The 20,401-nt window shown below is 35.3% G+C and overlaps 2 protein-coding genes across 5 annotated transcripts in view; one reads left to right on the forward strand and one right to left on the reverse strand.

The window, feature by feature from the left end:
- LOC141434114 (discoidin domain-containing receptor 2-like) overlaps positions 1-18,139 on the forward strand; it is a 316,685-nt gene extending 298,546 nt beyond the window's left edge. For both annotated transcript variants that reach the window (XM_074096403.1, XM_074096411.1), the window contains one exon: positions 1-18,139. In XM_074096403.1, coding sequence (XP_073952504.1) covers positions 1-210 — 210 coding nt within the window. In that variant the 3' untranslated portion in view covers positions 211-18,139.
- The window catches only part of Pgant35A (polypeptide N-acetylgalactosaminyltransferase 35A), a 19,000-nt gene continuing 12,640 nt past the window's right edge, over positions 14,042-20,401 (reverse strand). For all 3 annotated transcript variants that reach the window (XM_074096450.1, XM_074096440.1, XM_074096432.1), the window contains exon 11: positions 14,042-19,897. In XM_074096450.1, the coding sequence (XP_073952551.1) occupies positions 19,766-19,897 (132 nt within the window). In that variant the 3' untranslated portion in view covers positions 14,042-19,765. The remainder of the gene's footprint in view (positions 19,898-20,401) is intronic.

A 20,401-nucleotide genomic window follows, 5' to 3' on the forward strand; every position in this document is an offset into this window, starting at 1 on the left:
GTGGTGGCGAACGCGAGCGAGTGGCGTCGCGGCGGACGCGGCGCGCGCGTGCCGGCCGCGCCGCCGCCGCGCTGCCGCCGGGAACTCTATGACCTAATGCACGAGTGCTGGCGCCGTGAACCGGCCCAGCGCCCGCGCTTCAACGACCTGCACCGCTTCCTTGAACGCATGACGCACGGATTCAAACCACCCCACAACACGCACCGCTAAATCACGCGCGCATTCCACAAGCAAGACCAAGGCTAGACCAATGGGATATCATCACATCACAGCGACGTCCCCTTTAGATAGGATTTAACATTGACGAAACTCTAACCAGGATATAATTGATGTTTAGTTAATCGACGGCAATGTCACCTTTAACGAGTCGTGATTATATGTATATACATGTGTCTACATATTAAACGGTCTAATTATTTAACGATTTTACTAAGTCATAATTTTCGAATTATAATCAATAACATTCGGCCTAAACTTCAGATAAAGCGCTCCAATGCCTCCAATACAGAATGAACAGTCGACTGCTCGAAATATCCAATGTGGTCGAAATGAGGTTGTACCCCAGTCTTTGTTACAATTATTATTTGCAAGCAACATAAAGTTTGCTTACGTGTACACTGTGTACACTGCATTAACATCACATATTTTGGATATTTGAGACTGGTAGGAAAAATTGAGCAGTATTACGTTCAGTATTAAAGTTACGGTAATTTTAGGTAGGATAGATAGTAGGTTAGAGCATGTTCTAGATAACATGCGGCTTTGCATTTGCTCTGTGTACTTGTACGCCGCGTGCGTGTCCAGTCCTCTGCTTCGATCGGTCGAGCCAGCAAGTACACAGATCTGTTCGCAAGGGACACGGTATTCTGCGACCCCACACTCCGGGTTGCAAACTAAACGTAGGTTTCAGAACCGCTATCTGTATGTCATTCACTAATTTACTTGTACAGTTGATCATGTTTTCAAATATAGATATAACTAAGATAGCCTTTCCGAAACTTGCTAGTCCCGATGACGTCGATCCTCTGATCGGTTTGAAGGGTACAATCTATCTGTTTGATAAAGTGTTTTCAAGTGTGAAAAAGTTTCGTGTGTTTCATGGATTTTAACAACTGGGTTTAGAATATTTCCAATGTGGAAAAAGAACCATCTTAATTTCTTCAAACTTGGCGTAAAGAAAGAGCCACTTTGACTGTGCTAGTATTCCATTCCATGAGTTTTTGCATAGGAACTTGTAAACTTAATTCAATTCACTGGTTGTACCTATATGTTTTGTATGAATCATGATGTGTCAGGTATGAATGAAAAAAAGAGTAAGTAGAAGCGTCAAAATTAAAAATTAAAAACGCGCAATTACTGACTTTTCTAGTATATAAATATAGATAAGTGAATATAACAAATTGTTAACAAAGACAAGCCGATTTGAGTATCGACATCTTTAAAGTTTGACCCACTACTTCAGCGCCCTTCGCCTAGCGCCCCACGATCTTCCATGTTCACCGCCTTTACGGCAACCCCTACTCGGGGCTACTTCGGTACACGACGTGAGCCGCGCCGCGATCTGCTTGAAGTGGTGAGCCATCAGATCACAGGCCAACAACTATTTGGCGCTCAGTTCACATTTATAAAATACAATCGTGTACTCAAGTATCCCCTTCCTAGTATATCCAAATCTAATCCTATTTTTTTAACCTGTTTTAAATGTTAAGGTTATATATACGTCGGAGATATAAAACATCTTTAGGGCGATGTGCCCCCTGTGCTTCTTGTTTTCTTCAATAGGCACACGAAAGGTTGCAGTTACACTGCATCCGGTAAATAGCGATATCATATACATAAGCGAATTTAATGAGAGAGATATTTTAATAGTGATCCGAAACGATCAACACTGATTGACCTGACAGGCTACACTGACAGAGGGGGAGGACGTACTTACATCTATATTTCCGGACGCTAAGTTACTACCATGTGATCAGAATATCCGCAAGTTGGATGAAGCCGAATTAGTCGTGTTATTTTATAGGTGAATAATATTGTAATAGAAATAAGTAATGATCAAACCTTTGTGAATGTTCAGTGTCATCGGTGTTATGTGTGCCTATCGGTACTTTCAAATGTAATAGTTTCCTAACACAGACTGTTATTTCATCGATGAAACCGTAATACCACAGATAAAGATTACACTAGATAACGCAAACACCTCAATCTGTATGAAAACCAACCGTGTCACTTTTTTATATCTACTGTGACGTCTCAAGAGCGAATTAACGTTGTGAAGTCCCCGATGTCCGCGCAAAATCGTTTTAAATGCGCCGCCCGCCCGCGCCGTGGGGCTCGAGTCAGTCACTAGTCATGATTAGTCAGTTAGCGGTCAGTCTTTGTATGGGACCAACCCCGACGTTTCGTCGGGGTTCGTACACGCGAAGTAGATGCATTTGCGTAATCTAGTGTAATCTATATCTGTGTGTAATAACGTACCAAATTCTACCAGCAGAATTACATTAAATTCTGAATAAATCTCGAGCTTATCAACTTTAAGAACCCAACACAAATAAACGGATTTAATGTTTCTTCTGAGACATTGCATAAATGTAGGTATCATAAATGAACGTAGCAGATGAGATACTAATCATTTTCCTATGTCGATGAAATAGTTGCTGTCCTTTTAACAATTAGGTTAAAATTTAACATTACATAATAATATACGTGCCCTCTTTTTAAATCGAGCTAGCGGGCTGACGGACGAGGTGTGTAGCAGGAGCAGTTTAAAAGAATCGGGATCAGTTACCAAAAGCAGTTTGATCACCGCCTATCTATATATTCACTCCTAACTCCAAATTTTAAAAATAATATTTATGAAATTGTAATCAGTTTTCATGGGATCGAAAATCTTTAGTCTACCTTTTCTCAAACAATATTTCTCTTCTGCATCTCGAATCAGTTCCTCAGTTCTCGAATCACTACATATTTTCTCCGTAAAAATATTCCATTAATCGCTGCCATCAAAATTTATAGTTGTAGATACGTAAATTATTTCTGAAAATATTGAAAACAAGAACTCGATAAATAGCACAGGAAAAATAGTATATTTTGGAGGCAATACAATGAAACTTTGTTTATAACTTTATCTTGGCACTAGAATCTAAAAGAGGATCTGCTGAGACCTACCAAAATTTAGACGTCCTACCCCCTCCCAGGGGGTATGGGCACGGGGCAACGCTTAAAAAATGCAATTTTTACAAACTAGGCGAGTGAGGTGTCATTTTTTTTTTTGCGCTGAATCGAATGAGACCATACCCATACTTATGGGATCAATATTTTGCGAGATATAAAGGGTTTTTGTTGAAAACATCTCATTCGATTCAGCGCAAAAAAATACATACTTAGAATATGATCCCTCACTGCCAGGGGGTATGGGTATGCGAGCGTAGGTCTCATTGACCATACCCATACTTATAGGATCAATATTTTGCAAGATATGAAGGGTTTTTGTTGAAAAAAAAATAAAAAAAAATATTTCAAGTCAAAAGTAGGGTTTAATCACCAAAAACAATTGGGAAGCTTTTACACTAGGTACAGTCAAGGAATTTAATTCATGGGCCACCATGGAACCTTTTCAAAAGAAAAGTCATTACGACTTTCCTTGTTAATTAATGCGATGTCACTGACTTTTACTGTGAAATGGTTCCATGGTGGCCAATGAATTAAACTCCTTGACCGTAGAGTACGTAATATCAACTATAAACATGTTTAGTTATTAATATCAAAAGTCTTCATTTTCTTTTATGAGTGAGGTGTCATTTTCTAGGTAACTTTTTGCGTTGAATCGAATGAGGCATACCCATACTTACTCATAGGATCAATATTTTGCGAGATATGAAGGGTTTTTGTTGAAAACATAAAAAAGAAAATATTTTATTTTTAACTTGACCATTTTGGGTTTAAGCAACAATATAGGCTTCTCAGGTTCACTGAGAGCAAACAATATTACCATCACATCCACATCTTGAGAAACTATTGTTGCTAAGTGATTTCTAGACTGTTCTATGTTTCCACCAAAAACCCTTCATATCTCGCAAAATATTGATCATATGAGTACGGGTATAGTCTCATTCTATTCAGCTCAAAACAATAGAACATAACATCTCACTTGCCTAGTTTGTAAAATTTGCATTTTTTAAACGTTGGCCTCTGCCCATACCCCCTGGGAGGGGGTAGGACGCATAAATTTTGGTAGGACTCGGCAGATCCTCATTTCTAGTGCCAAGATAAAAGTTATAAACAAAGTTTCATTGATGTACATGTTTTGCCGCCAAACCGTCGTATTAAGTCCTATTTTACCTGTGCTAAAACATGTCATCAACAGTGAGCCACAAATTTATGTCTCGAGTTCAAATTTAAAATAACAGACCCTTTTTGAGTTAGGGCGGTTACAGACCTTTTGTTACGGTACGGTTTTATACGCGCGTATAAGCTCGTTTTTGAAGGCGCGTGTACGCGCACACTGGTGCGGTTTTGTTTTCTCCGAGCGTTGACGCGCATAATAAGCTCGTATAAGCACGAGCGAGAACATATCCTTTTAGATTAGACCAAACGCGAGCAAACATGCGCGAATGAGCGCGTACACGCGTGTTCAATTTAATGAAGCGCCAAAAACGAACGTAGGTATACGAGCAGAAAAAAACGCTAGTCTGAAACCGTCCTTAAACGCATGTTTATTGCATGGTCATTCATTACGCTGTTAGGTATAATCTCGGATAAAATTATCAGTATGCAATTAACAATTATACCAATTATTTAGATTTCTTGGCCGTGGCAACCTAGTAGTTTGACCTATGGCCTCGCAAGCAAGGGACCGTGGGTTCAAATCTCGGCTTGCACCTTAAGTTTTACGAAAATCAAGTGCGAAACCTGCATTAGGCATACAGTCTACATATGCATACTAAACTTCAACTCTATCAGATCACTGAAAGTGGATAAGTTAGACTTGCAGAATTATACAAAAACTACCATCTATCAGAAAACCCTCCGTGGCTACGTGCTTGCTACTTTGAAGTCGTGGTGGCCTTGTAGTTTGCTTGTAGCTCTCAAGCAGAGGATAGTGGGTTCAAACACCGATTCACACCTCTGAGTTTTCGAAGTTCATGTGCGAAATTACATTTGAAATTTACCACGAGCTTTACGGTGCACTATGGATACTCTGTTTATCCGAAATAAAGAATTTGAATTTGAATTTGAAGGAAAAGATCGTGAGGAAATCTGCACAAACCTACGAAGCAATTCAATGGTGTGTGTGAAGTTCCCAAACTACGGCCCAAACCCTCTCTTCTGTATTTCTAGAGGAGGCCTGTGTCCAGCCGTGGGTCGCATATAGGCTGGGATGGAAATTATGGATATAGATTTGTTGTCACAACACGATTCATTCGTTTGCATTGCTGTATAGGAACAGAGACAATGGCCAAAAACAGTATTTTTTTTTCAGTAACTGATCCCGATTGAAATTCGCAAATTCAATATATTTAAATCGCTTTCTATGTGTTAACTGATAATTTATTAATAAGTTAAGAACCTAATGAAGGCCATACGTGTAATTCTCGTAGCAAGCAATAATACTCATGATTAGTTGTGAATATGAATGTTACTCAACTTTTAGTACCTACGTATTATTTTAAACATAATAATTAATGCAGTAATAACGCTTTATATCTTGCAGTCTTAAATCAAAACTGTGACTACATAACACAGTGTGCGCTAGCGCATTAGGAACCTCCATTATATTGTTGCCTCTAAAATAAATAAGTATCTAGTTTAGTACCAATCTCATCTACTTACTTCAGGATTAGGACCTTTGTCATAGCCCAAACTTTCTACAGTACCTATATCTACCTATAGGTGCATCAACCTGTATGTGTTACTCCCGCTCTAAAAGTAGTCTCTTCATTGTAAGAAATGTTAAACTACTTCCATTCTCAAATTATTATCTTAATATTCCGGTGCAGTAATGAATACCTACCTACCACCAAAATTCCAATTCGAAGCAATTTGAGTTTTTCTTAAACTTAACCTGACCTTATTATTGACTAATTAAATGTACACCTACTAGGTACTTCTCATTTCTGTTTCCCAAATTAAGTTCATTAAATCATTATAACGTGAAATGTAGGGCCAATTGTGTTCAAATAGATGAGAGATAGAGATGAGCTCAGAGAACGCTTCAAACGCCGTTTCCCGTATGTTACAGAAATCGACTATATTATTTATGAACCTCTAAGTTAATTAACTAAAAAGCTAAATCACCACCACAGCGTGTGGTGTGGCTGTTAGGTCGCAAAATTGCAATTAATTTTAGTTCATGTACATCAGAGGTTCCCAAACTTATTTCGTCTAACGCCCACTTTGAAAATCAGTTAGTTTGTAACGCCCCTATTATTTTCACCTTAAAAACCTCAATAAGATATTAGTCTCGCCTAGTCTGTGCCCCTTACCGCCCCCCTCTAGGCCTCCAGAGCCCACAAGGGGGCGTTATCGCCCACTTTGGGAAAGACTGGTACATTATCTATAGTTTCCGTTAGGTACACACCAGAAACGGCGGTTGAAACGCTTCGGAGCCCCATCCAGATATTACTTCAGATATTATACCTAGAAACTGCTGTACAATAAGACAATAACATGCAATAACACAAAACGGCAAAGCTTATACCTTCGCCTTCAAAACCGCATGAGAGAATAATAATACTTACGGTTTGACTAACAAAAGTCGGCGCCGCCTCGAGGTACCTTCGCTATTTGCTAAATGGGACTGCAAAATATCAAGTAGACCCAATTGGACATTTGTAGATAAGGTTGCAGTTGAGGAAACTCCTGCAATGCCAAATTTCATATTACTGTATTGTTTACTGTGTTTATTTGTACAATTTAGCACGGCATAGGATAGTTGGTATTGACGTTAGGTAGAAAACATTCATTCATCGTTACCGGTGTTTCATCGCATGGTTATATTTATGTAGAAATTATTATAGAGCCATTTTATCTTTTACTTGCGGCAATATAAGGTACTTCTTCCAACTTTTTATTTTCCATTACGACTCTCAGCTAATTTTAAGCGTAACTACGTAAATCACATCACACTCGTGTTAACTTTCTATTTAACTAGTAAATTAATTACATTACACCTACTTCCTAACGATGTGATGTCATTTAATTATTATTGTTTGTTTCCTCGTAACATTTGCTAAACCATTTAAGAATAATTTCAAATTTACACAAATATTGAAACAGTCTATTTATTTGTAACTTCTTGCAAAATACAGGGTGATTCAGGAGACTTGAGCAGGATCAGTCCTACCGGATTCAGTTAGTGAAGGCTACCTACTATATCGTACCTACCAGTATACGTATAAGTGAGATTAACATTATTTTTTTTAATGTTTAAAAAAAAGCTATTAAATTATTTGTAGTAGTCAAGTATTAAAAAAGTATTAAATTACAAAGTGAGTGAGTGAAACTAGCCATTTGGGCACGTAATAAGAGATAAATAGATGTTTGTTCGCGCATTTTTAAAATTCTTCCTGTGAGGGGGTGAAATAGGGGATGAAAGTTTATATGGAAGGTCGTCATTGTCGAAGATAAATCGATGGTTCTTTATGAAACTTGGCATTTGGGCACGTGATAAGAGATAAATAGATATTTGTTTGCGCGTTTTTTTAAATTCTTCCTGTGAGGGGGAGAAATAGGGGATGAAACTTTATATGGAAGATCGTCATTGATGAAGATAAATCGATGGTTCTTTGTGAAACTTGGCATTTGGGCACTTATAAAAAATAAATAGATATATGTTCAAGCGTTTTTGAAAATTTTACCGGCGAGGGCATGTTAGCATTGGAGATGAAGCAGTGTTAGCAGTGCCCTCTAAACTCATAGCAAAATGTACGCAATGTGAGGACGTTATGGATGGCTTATTGACATAGACAGTCAGACTTGAAAAATTATGATTTTCAATTTTTTCTTATTTATTGTGCTATATCAGAGCTACCTTTATGCAAAAAAAACAAGTTTCTTGGACAGCCGGAAGTGCTCTATAACTTTTTCTGTTAAGGCGATTTGTATGAACACACCTTTTTAATGACTGTAGCTTTTAATTTCCTTGACTTAGAAGTTTGATTTTTTCAAAGCTTTCGGGACTATTGACCTGAGTTTAGGGTTTTAATCTCAATTAGATACCGATACTCCGTACGAGACAAAGGATCTTGACAGACAGACGGACGGACGGACAGCAAAGTGATCCTATAAGGGTTCCATTTTTTCCTTTTGAGCTACGGAACCCAAAAAACATTTGTTCCGGCGCTTTTCAAATTTCGACCTATTCACTTGAAAATATGGGGATGAAAGTTCTTAAGGAATTTCAAACTAATTTACTATAAGTATATTTATCGGAAATATGTGTAGCTATGCTTAGTAAAAATGCCGTCTTAATTATAATCCTACCCCCCTAACTTACAATAAAGGACGTAAGGTGTCAAGAGTTCACTAGGAAGAATAATAATTAGTCCTTTTGTGTTGGCAGGGTAGAATACACGTCTTATTGCTAAAATGTGGCTACCCGCAAAATATTTATGTTTTACCAAAGAACATGGATGAATGGATGAATGGAAGAACAAAAAAAGAGTTTATATTTATAGCAATGTATTAAAATAGGTTATTTTCAGTAAAAAATTGAAGTTTCTATGTTCTATTACTGGCAGAATAGGTATCCTAAATAAATTAAATACTTCCCAGTTATTATTCCACGCGGACGAAGTCGCGGGCAAAAGCTAGTATCAATTACTAAAGATGTAGGGATGGTCCTGCTCACTTCTCCCGAATCACCCTGTAAAATCCTATCCTGACCTCTTTTTAAATACTAGTAGCTTTCTCTATTAAGTACGATCAACAAATACATATAACTATCCATTAAATATGACTTGTATTTTGTCCAAGAAGAAGCACTCAGCGTCTACCTTACCTAAGCACTTATGTACTTTCTAAAAAGTTTTCACTGTCTTGAAATGTCGAATACTGATTTAATTTAGTTTTGTGTAAAAACTAACAATTAAAAAAAATGCTAAATTGTGTTGTAAAAATCAATTACTTAATTATATTATTGTTAGGTAAATAAATTGTATTTTGCATGGAAATGTTGTTGTCGTTGTACTGTGAGCTCGCGTATACAAAGACTGCATTAAATTATGCCGAGCAACCAATAACCGTATAAATATGCACCTCTCGTCACCACTAGCTCTCAACCACCCTCTCAGTACTAAATAAGCGCGTAAATATACAAAGAAAACAGGTTAGCTAAGGTACACTCGTAGGTTAAGTGAGTCCCTGCAAGAATATATTTCATTTAAAAGAGTAATCGGTAATCGTAATTAATATTAGTTGTATTAAGTGTTTATGGAACGGTACAGTTTTTAGTTAAGCGTGGGTTAATACAACGAATGAAAAACTTGTATGATACTTTGAAGTATTTCTGCTTTGTCCGTAAGGCTTTACAAACTAGACTTTAAATATCCGACCCAATGGCGCCCGTAAGGTGACCAGCGGACAGTCGCGAGCGGTAAGATTTCTGCTTTTCTCTCGCGATATTTTTTTGCATTCTGTCCATACTATATTTTGACTATGAAAATGAAAAGACTTAAGTATATGCTAAGACGTAAAAGAACTCTTAAGTGATGACGACGATTCACGATAAAATGAAACTGATAAATTACAAATGCACTCTACCTAACTTAAACGCTGTCCGCGACGATTTAATCAAACTGTTACATCGGTGAGATGAAATGTTTTATTCCGCAACCTTGCAGCCCACGTACCTAAACCGAAATTAATTGAAATTCTTAACACATAGTAATTCCTTTCTTACAGCATTCGTAAGTCTCATACATATTGCAAGGAAAATTCGAAACTCACCTACATTAGATCTAGTTTATAAACGGGTCGGAGAGCACGATCAAGTTTAAAATAGTGTATAAGAAATTGTCGATGTTACTTTTATCATCATTAAAATGGTAAAATAAAAGTTTAACTTAAGTAATTAATTGTTGCTCACCCACATAAAAATATAAGTACATGTAGCATTAAAAGAGTAAGTTTCTTCTTCCATACCTCGGTCACTCATTAAATTTATTGTTACTTATTCTACTATTTGTTTAATGTTTAGGTATATGGTGTAACGTGAAATTGTATCCCGACTTAATTATTATGGTTGTAATTCGTTGTTAGGTAACGCAGTCTCAAATTTAAATTAAGCTCAGCAGCACCAATAAAAAACTCGTTTGTGCAATACAAATTATACTTCCACAAAATTTATACCGATACTTGTTTCGCACAATTAAGTAGGTACCTACCTATTTACAATCTTGTATCAATTGTGGCTTATATAAGAATGTGTTGACCTTTTTGGTGAAATTGTCATTATAACAAAAGTAGAAAATATGAGAAAGCGACTTTCTACGTAACTGACACATTTTTCACGTAAAATATACAAAATGTATGAAAATGTTCAGTTCCATACTTTCATCTGTTTTCTAATTTTTGTTGTCGAACTATGTTTGATTGATCTGATCACAAAATTTGACAAATATTTACCGACAGTACGCGAGACGTTGAAAAATACATCACAGGTTTCAATAACTACAGATGAATGACTTGCCCTGTATGGTATACCTGTAATGTAACCTAATTAATTCTACTTATTAACTATGTGTTTTTCATCATGTCACCTACTGTGAATTCCTTTTCCGTGTTGCCAAAGTAATTGGATTTAAACTTAGGTACTCAGGTCAATCTAAATCTTGTAAGTTTTACTTGCACTCGGGTGATACTCTTTACTTAAGTGGTACTTAGGATATCATTAATTTTATCATAATATCATATCATTATTAATGTTTTGCCTCGTGACCTACATCTCGACTAAAGTATGTTCCAAGTTGAAATGTTATTTATACTTAATAAATCTTATTACTTTCCAACTCTATCTATTCCTACTGTTGGCGTGTTAGTAGATTAAAAGGAGTCATTTTAGCGGGCATTAAGGTTTAAATAGCATTACGTCGCGCCTCAAGGAACTTTTTTAAATGAACATTCAGAAATATTAATCGCCATCACGATTAATGTAATATTAGAGGTTTAGGGCAAATCATTAAATATTTAAATATAACCAAGAATTAAGCACGGATAGGACGCCTGCAAAACGACTCCTTTAATAAGTGATGGGACCAATGATTCGTGCACTCGATATCGAAAGCCCGCGGCGGCTTGACATTGACTGCTTGTAGCGAACCATCAACCATGTAACCACCTCGAGGGCAGTCAGTGTGACTTTAGCAAGTTCGTATTAAAGACAATATTCTGAATTTTATACATACTACCTGTACTCTTCGGTTGAGTTAGATATCATTATTGCTTATGCTATAACAAGTGAACAATCAAGGTTTAAGAGAACCCTATCTAATGAACGGAAGCAGATCTATGATTCAATCTGATATGCTTGAATCATTGAACCTGTAATGGTGAGAAGACAGCAATACCTGAGCTATTCCATGTATAAGCGCATATAAGAATAATCATTGGTAAGCCTCCGACAGGTGATAAGAACAGCATATTTGAGATAAAATCAACATTGGTTGGAGTGAATTAAAATAAGTGCTTGAAAAATAATTTCAAAGTAAGTACAGAAAAATTGATTACCTACGCAGTATTTCCAGGAATGAGTGTCAAATAGAAGCTTTAAAATTATCAGAAACTGTTTTGATATACGTACCCACTTACTGTCAGAAGTCAAATCAATCAATTTCAATAGATACCTGAACCACCCCTCTCTGTTCTTTGATTTTTAGAATTTTCTGAGTACCTAATGCAATATTTATTTCGTAGGTCCGTCGAGAAATCTAAATTTTTCACGTCACTATTATTAAAACAGTTTATGATAATTTGAAAAGCTTCTATTTGACACTCATTCCTGGAAATACTGCGTAATGGGTACGCTCTTTTCAAGGAACCTACCTACTAACTTAGTACTTATTTTTATTCACTTCAATAGTCAGGTGATTAACGTTCTGTCAGATTCATACCATAATTATAACTGCTTAACTCCTAAATTGTACTTAAAATTAACTTGTCGTTAATTTTACCCATGTTGAACATAATCGTATTTACTGATGTTAACTTGTCTATACCGTTCGAAATTATTAAACTTTCTTTCATTTCAATATCGTAGATATTATTCTTGTACCCTGTTTAATTCGTGGTAAAGCGTATAGACCATGTTGATTTCACTAACCTAATGATTTCATTGTATTTATATTTTAACATCTAGTATTAATATGCTATCTATTCGAAGTTGGAACGGTTTCCATTTCGCTCAATATTTTAGAGTTATACTAAGTACTTGCCTTTTTAATTTCTAAAAGTTGAGTTTAAGTTACATATAAAAAAACTAGTAGGTACAGTCGTACTTTGTATATCTCTCGCGGTGTTCATTGTGTCCATACCCAGCCTAAACCCGAACCCAATTCATTGCCCAACTCAAATGCACTTAGATAGCATATTATTTTCACCTGGATGTCGTATCTTCCTTGCCTCACACTCTATAAATGAAATTCATTCTGTAGGCACATAATTAATAAATAATCAAAGACTTTTAAGGCAAAAGCCTTCTTTTTATGTAATTTTAAATGTTAAAATAAATGTTGAATAACATATCAAAACTTTTGTTTTATTTAACCACTGTTTATGTATAAAATAACAAAGCATGTATTTGTTCGAGATTTTATTGTATCTTCTTGTAAAGTAGCTAATATTATAAAAATATTACTCTAAATATCTCAGGCATACAGAACCTTAGAAGCAATTACTCTTAATACAATCAGTTTTCAGATCAAGCAGGCGGCGGTTCTACAGTTTGGAAAGGTCCAGTAACGTTGTTAGATAGGAAGTAGGTAACTAACAACCTCTCAATGCATAAACAAATATCTGCAAAAATAAAAGACGAGAACTGGACCGAATATTGCAAATGATAATCTGATAATAATAGTCTAATCCTTTTACGCTACTTTGGACAGTTAGAAAAAAGACAAAAGCACTAACAACAAAAACAGCCTTGTTTGTTAAACTTAACTTCATATAAAACCAATCAATTCTATGTCTTCTTCTTACTTAGATTATATTTCAAATAATATTAGACAGCAACGACAAGAGATCATCTTTTAAATATAATACTAGCAAGTCTTGTCGAATATGTCAAATATTACATGGAATGGAGTAAAAATAGTAACAGTACGTACATCTTAAATCTATTATTAACTTACCTTTACATTTTATTGACACCACAAAAACTTTTTTCACTTGATGTATACATAGTTACTTTTAACGTGCTGTCCACTCAGAACAATGTAGGCCAGCCAATGTTTTTGTATTCATACAATGAGTTATATTATAAAAAAAACCAGGCAAGAGCGTATCGGACACGCCTAACATAGGGTTCCGTAGCCGTTACGAAAAAATCAAGTACCTAATTTTGCATTTTTATTTTATTTAGGACGAACGGATAGCCAAGTGGTTAGAGAACCTGCCTACGAATCTTGAGGTTCCGGGTTCGATCCCCGGCCGGGGTAGATATTTATATGAAGAACAGGAATGTTTGTTCTCTGGTCTTGGACGTTAAATACGTATTTAAGTGTGTATATATAAGTATGTTTATCCTTTGCCTAGTATCCATAATACAAGCTTTGCTTAGAATGAGACTAGGTCAATTGATGTGAATTGTCCGATATTTAATATTATTATTTTTTACTCAAAGAGTTTCTCGACATGAAGTCGGTTATTTTTTGGTATTTGATACGGGCCTATGCCAAGTATCAAGTTACCAGTGTGTCAAATGTGTTATATTATTGAATTTTGCTGTGCAGTAGGGAAGTTGAATTCAGGAATCGACGCACTATCGAGCAAGTGTCTAGAACTATTGATTTCTGTAGGGGTTTGTAGGTGTTCTCGTGGAGGTCTAGTATTTTAAGTGCTGTGTTAAGGGTTTTTGGGATAATGCCGGTTGAGGCAATAATGATAGGGATGATTTTGACGACTTCTTATTATTAATATTATTATTTTGTATGGAATCTTGGAAGTTTAAGTATATTTTATACCTTAGACTGCTCTTAAACTAGTAACCGTTATAATTTTAGTTGTAAATTTGATATACTTAGTACAATTACTACCATCATGAATTTTTTCAATTTTTCAAACCAATAGTTTAGGTTTTAGAAGGGGATGGACACTCGATTTTAATGAAAATGTTGTACTTTAAAGTTGACTATTACGCAAACAGATTACTGAATCGAAAAATCGTTTTAACGGCCCCCAAATGATTTTAAAAGACCTATCCAACGATACCCCACACAACAGGGTTGAATGGGAAAAATAAATCACCCCCACTGGTCTACAGTACTTTCATTGTAGCATGGTGCGGGTGACAGCTGTCAATATCACAAGACTAGAGAGTCAGAGCCGAAACTTGAGTCGATAAAATTAATAATTTAAAATCTTAATTATAATTAATGACATCATTAATCCGATTATTACACTAATTTTGATGAGAATATTAGTAAAATTCTCGGTTGGAATATTATTTGCCACTTAAGTAAGGCTAAACGGAGTTTGCAAGAATATTCCTTAGAATAAGAATAAGAATAAGAACTTACTTACCAATTAATAAGTACCGATATAACGCAAGATCCATTATATGTAGGTCCCATCACTAAACGAGTCTCTGGTGTTACGTTACATACATATTACGTTTCTTCACTTAATTGTGCTTTCAATTTAAATAATTGATTGTAAAAATCTGATAGCTTAAATTTATTTCGTATAACATAGTTCTTTATGTTCAAATATTTTACGCCAGTAATATTCAGGCAACAACTGAAATAAATACTTCCATATATTTAGACCGCAGCAACTTTTTTGAGTAAAACGAAACGTTCATCAAGTGTCACCCGTACCATGCTACAATGAAAGCACTGTAGGGGAGGTATTCTAAAAAAAAATTTACCATTTTGTCGGCATGTTTGCTACATAAATCCGTGCAAATTTACAGCTTTCTAGCTCTGATAGTCTCCGAGCAAAGCCGCGGACAGACAGGCAGATAGACAGACATGGCGGAAGTACCTATAAGGGTTCCGTTTTTGCCATTTTGGCTACAGAACCCTAAAAAGGCGAGAGAAAGCGGAATCTACTGTCGATACATAAACAGAAAGAAAGATGCCGAATAATTTGGATGACCTTCCCTGTTCCGATAAAAGAGATGGTAACTGTACCTGTTTGAGTAATGTTATGAAAGAAGTGCAATTTGATTCAATCTTTGAGGCAAAGTATACGTTTTTATCGGAACTTTCAGCCTCGAACTACACATACATAAACATTTACTTTAACTCGGTAGTCCGAAATAATCTTAATATCTTGATATTCAGATAACAATCATCATTATTCGTACCTCTCATTAGTAATCTCTACCAACGGATACTTTCATGTACCTACTTTGCACTAATGAAAATCAAACTTAATTAATTTTTACGATTTAAATTCGGGTTTTGTTCCACTTACCTAGATTTTAGAGAAGCTCGATATTTCCATATATTTGAGTCGTCTCATGATCATGGCGCATGCAAATGTGCCGAAATATCGAGCTACTCGGAACGAAACCCCAATTTTAAATCATAAAATTAGTAATGACCGCGATAGTCCAAAACATTGTGTACCTATACTTAATCAAATGTATTAAAAACCAAATTCATAACGTAACCCCTTAAAACTAGGCACTGACACGAGGGGCTGAAACACGAAAGAGATGTCCCCTAATTTAGCAGAAGCTTTAAAAGTAAGACCTCCCTGCCATTTTCTCTCCCACATTGCTTTGACAGTAGGTACTTACGACATGATGAAAGTTTCTGGATCCTATAATTTTGTTACAGCGCGTTATTACGCGTAGCTGCTTGTTTTTCAGAAACTAATCATTGAACATTTTTTTTATAAAATAAATAACCTAAATCTTAAAATTTAAAATTCAGAACAGCTGCAATGACTAATATTATAAAAGTACGCATTACTTTGCTTAAAAGTAAAGATTATGAAATGAAAATTCGGAAAGGTCAGGCTGACAATGCAATTTGACAGGCACCTTAAAATTATCTTACGTGTTATTGCTTTCAGCCTCAAATATACCCAAAACGGAGTGACTGTTTTTTTTTTTATTTGACTGGATGGCAAACGAGCAAGTGGGTTTCCTGATGGTAAGAGATCACCACTGCCCATAAACATCTGCAACACCAGGGGTATTGCTGATGCGTTGCCAACCTAGAGGCTTAAGATGGGATACCTCAAGTGCCAGTTATTTCACCGGCTGTCTTACTCTCCATGCCGAAACACAACAGTGCAAGCACTGCTGCTTCACGGCAGACTGATTAGATATTTGTATGGATCAACAAAATTCATACTTGAAAGGAGGATTAATAGCGCTCCCAATTATGTAAAAAATATCCCAGTGAATCACTTTTACCGTTTGATGCCATGCTTCAGACTGACTGTGCATAATACTACAGACCTACAACAACAACTATAAAACTATTATTGTCAAATAATATGTCTTTTGTGATGTATGTATTATTCTGGTATAATTGCTATACCTTGGTTAAAGAACGTCACTACTTTGAAAAAATCTCGTATCTCAAATCAATACGACAGCAAAATTTACCGGTGGTAAATTTTTTTTGACATTCATAAGTGCTTGTTATAGCCTAAATTGAATAAAAATATTTTTACTTTGACTTTGAAATAATATTCATAAAGTTCACTTAGAAAAGTATAAATTTTGAGATACGAGCTTTTTTCAAAGTAGTGACGAGAACTTACGTTAATAAAATAGATAATTACAGAACCAGTGTTTTTTTAATGCAATAACAGAAGCAGAAGCATTTCAAAATATATCTTTAATAGTCTACCTAACTCTCAAATTTTATTACATAAATTTAAAATAATTATATGCTGTTGTTTGTTGTACTCAAAATACGTGTTGGCTACAGCGTTTCAACAGTATATTGCTAAGGGATCATTATTGACTTAATTACACTCGTGGCGTTCTAAAAGGCCAGATTGGACGTTTCACACTTTTCATGCCGCAGTAACGTTGTACAGTCAACGTTATAAATAAATGTTCACTTTTGTGTTGTATTGTGAAATTATAAATCGACCGATTACCGTTTTTTTGTTTCGCATTCCTGCACCTGGTGTTTCAACATCTCTCACATCTGGCCTTTTAGAACGGCCCGAGTATAAGGTTCTATAAATATTGCTAAATAAAAACAAATGCCAAGGGCAAATATAACTAGTAAATTAAAAAAATGGACGGTATCTTCATAAAGAGACACATAAAGATTGATTCATTAGTTGCAAGTTATATTAGGCGGAAAGGTATAAATAAAGAAGTAATTCAAGCCATATAACAGCTTCGTTAAAATAGAATATAGAATACTTTCAACTAAGTTGGCGATTAAGATAACAAGAGATTCATTTCAGATGGCTACTTGACTCACAGGTTTTAAAAAGCTTCATTTTATAGTCAAGTAAAGACTTACGAAACTAATTAATTGATGTAAGATAAAAGTATTTTTCATCTCTATAAATATGTACTCGTAGTATGCGACGTTATTATGGGCGTGGGAATGTATCAATCGTGAATGTAGTATAAAACAGTACATATATTTCTGGAACATGTACATCACAGCCACAATCTGATTCAAAATCAGTTTTATAAAAGCTATAGTATAAAACTTTTACATAGGTACGTATTAAATAATCAATTTAGAAAAAATAAAATCACTCGTTCCTACTTTTAAAATCATAATTCGTGAGACTACTTTGACAATTCATTTTGTACAAGTGTTGCCACAGTCAGGGTAGTGCTGTTCGTGTCGATATTAAAAAATATTACAGCTTTTCTACCAGTGGTATTTATCCATTACTTACGGTGACATAATAAAATTAATGTAATAATTTACTTTGCAATGCAAGATATCATTGAAGGAAGTACAAATACTAACGAACGACCATTATTAAGTACCGATTTTGTTTTGAGTGGCTTTTATTTAAACCCCTCTATATCTGCAATATGCTAATGACATTATGAACGACATCTAGTAGTGCGCCAACCAAGGTAATATTTAAATAACTGTACCGTTCACAGTTCTACATTAAATTTTTCATCACACTTGCTCGTAAACAGTGTCATAACATGCAGGCTACCTTGGTTGCAACCCCCCAAATAAAACCCTTCGACTTCGGGCTTCTAATAGACTCTCGTTTGTAATTCCTTATTTACCGCCCTTAAGACACAATGTACTATTAAAATGCTCTAGAATAGTATGGAGCCTGAGCAGATACTTTGAAGATATATGCAAAGAACTACCAAGTTGACGCAGATTTTAAAACAAATCACATCATACTGAAAAATCCATTTGTGTCTATACTTGGTTCGGATAGGTATTTAACTAAATGTACACAAAACAACGTCAACTGGTGTTTTAAACATTGAAATTCCCCCATTAAACTATCTAAATATTTACATTTCTGTATTGAAATACGCTAGTCTAGTTTGTATTACAATGATAGATAAGTAAAAGGTTTTAAATGCTTGAATGTACCAAATCTAGCAGTTGAAGTTTGTTTACATTTACCTAACCAAACCAAGTATAGAAATTGTTTTTATTACCGTGCAATTTAGGTGATCATTTTCAAATTAAAAATTGCACCACAAATAAATAACGGCGGTCCACCGTAAGCTTAAATAAAATATTTAAAAAAAGCAGTTTGCTACACAATTTACTGAGTGACCAGTGTGCATTAATGATATTCCCGTATTTGTACAAAAGTTCCGACATAACAAACCATAAAACATAGTAGAATCGACATTGATTATCGATATTAGCCACATCACTATTTAATTTAGTCTAACCCCGGTAGCCCTTTAACTTTCATTTACTTGTCAAATTAGTCTCACGGATTATGGTTTTTAGTTTTTTTTTTATAGTTTATTTATGTAGTTGACAAGACTTCAAAATTACGTGTCAATGCGATGTAAGACTCTAATGTCATGTTCGTCTCAATTCATAACTTTCTTAGCTTACTATTTTGTCGTTATGATTTCAGTTAGGTAGTATATGTATTACATCACAATGAATAAAAAAAATACACTGAAACTCTAGGCATACGCTATACTTAAATGAAGTCATTTTAATAAACTTGTGTCAAGCCAACGTTTACGCAAAATCCTATTCTGATCGCGGATCAATAATACGTTCTAACAAAACTACACATGGGGATGTCAAAGGCGTATCAAAATAAAGTCTCTTGAATCCCTAAAATACATACCCACATATAAATACATATTAAAATATTATCTTCATCAGGAATACCTGTGACACATAATAATATCATACCTACTAACTTTCGTCGTTCACTCTATACATCTACGGTACTAACAGGCAAATAGATTCATAAGTTAGCACTAAGCTGTACAAGTATAATTCTGCCATTCGGCAGTCTTAATAAAATCTACTTATACTAAATAGATTTACTCTAAAATATCTACGAAAATATCAACGGAACGTACATTTCTTGGAAAGACAGCTTACATTGGTTTTTAAAACAATTGACATCGTGTTTACCAGTTATTCGGTTTGGTTCAGGATCTGATGAAGTCCCATTGGTTGGTCGGCTGGTTGTCGCATATAACCATGACGAGAGGCTCCGATCTGTAGGCGCGCTCCACTCCAAGACACATACCCGCCGCTTCGTTGTAGATTGGACTCCCTGCCTATAATTAACGCAAAAGAAAGGGGTTTACTGGCCTATACACATAAGGAAAATAATTCAAAATGATTCTGCGGTTTTTCATTAATTCCAAAACAAAGGAAGTTCTAATTTCACTGTATGTGCTTTTGTATGTTTTAAAGGATATACAAACACCCCCGAAGTGAAATCGCATTTTTTTTAAATCGGCACGGTAATTGTTTTTGCGTTCACTCCTCTCGGCATTTTTTCGGTTTAATTTTTTGCGCTGGTTTCTTAATTGGTAATGTAAGTTGAACCTAGTTACTATAACTATAACCAATGTTAAACCAGTCATCGAATCTCTTTAATTTGACGGCTGGTTGGACATTGGTTATCGTTAAAGTAACTAGGTGCAACTATGATTTTTTTAGACACATGCTGTCAGATGATTTGAATGAACTTGAAAAGCTCGAAGCTTGAAGATTCTTTTCAAACGGCTAAAAACGATCCCCGAGAATTGCATTGCCCAGGGGCCGCGACATGATTA

This window comes from Choristoneura fumiferana, chromosome Z (genome assembly GCF_025370935.1).
Source record: "Choristoneura fumiferana chromosome Z, NRCan_CFum_1, whole genome shotgun sequence".
In the NCBI taxonomy this organism is placed as follows: domain Eukaryota; kingdom Metazoa; phylum Arthropoda; class Insecta; order Lepidoptera; family Tortricidae; genus Choristoneura; species Choristoneura fumiferana.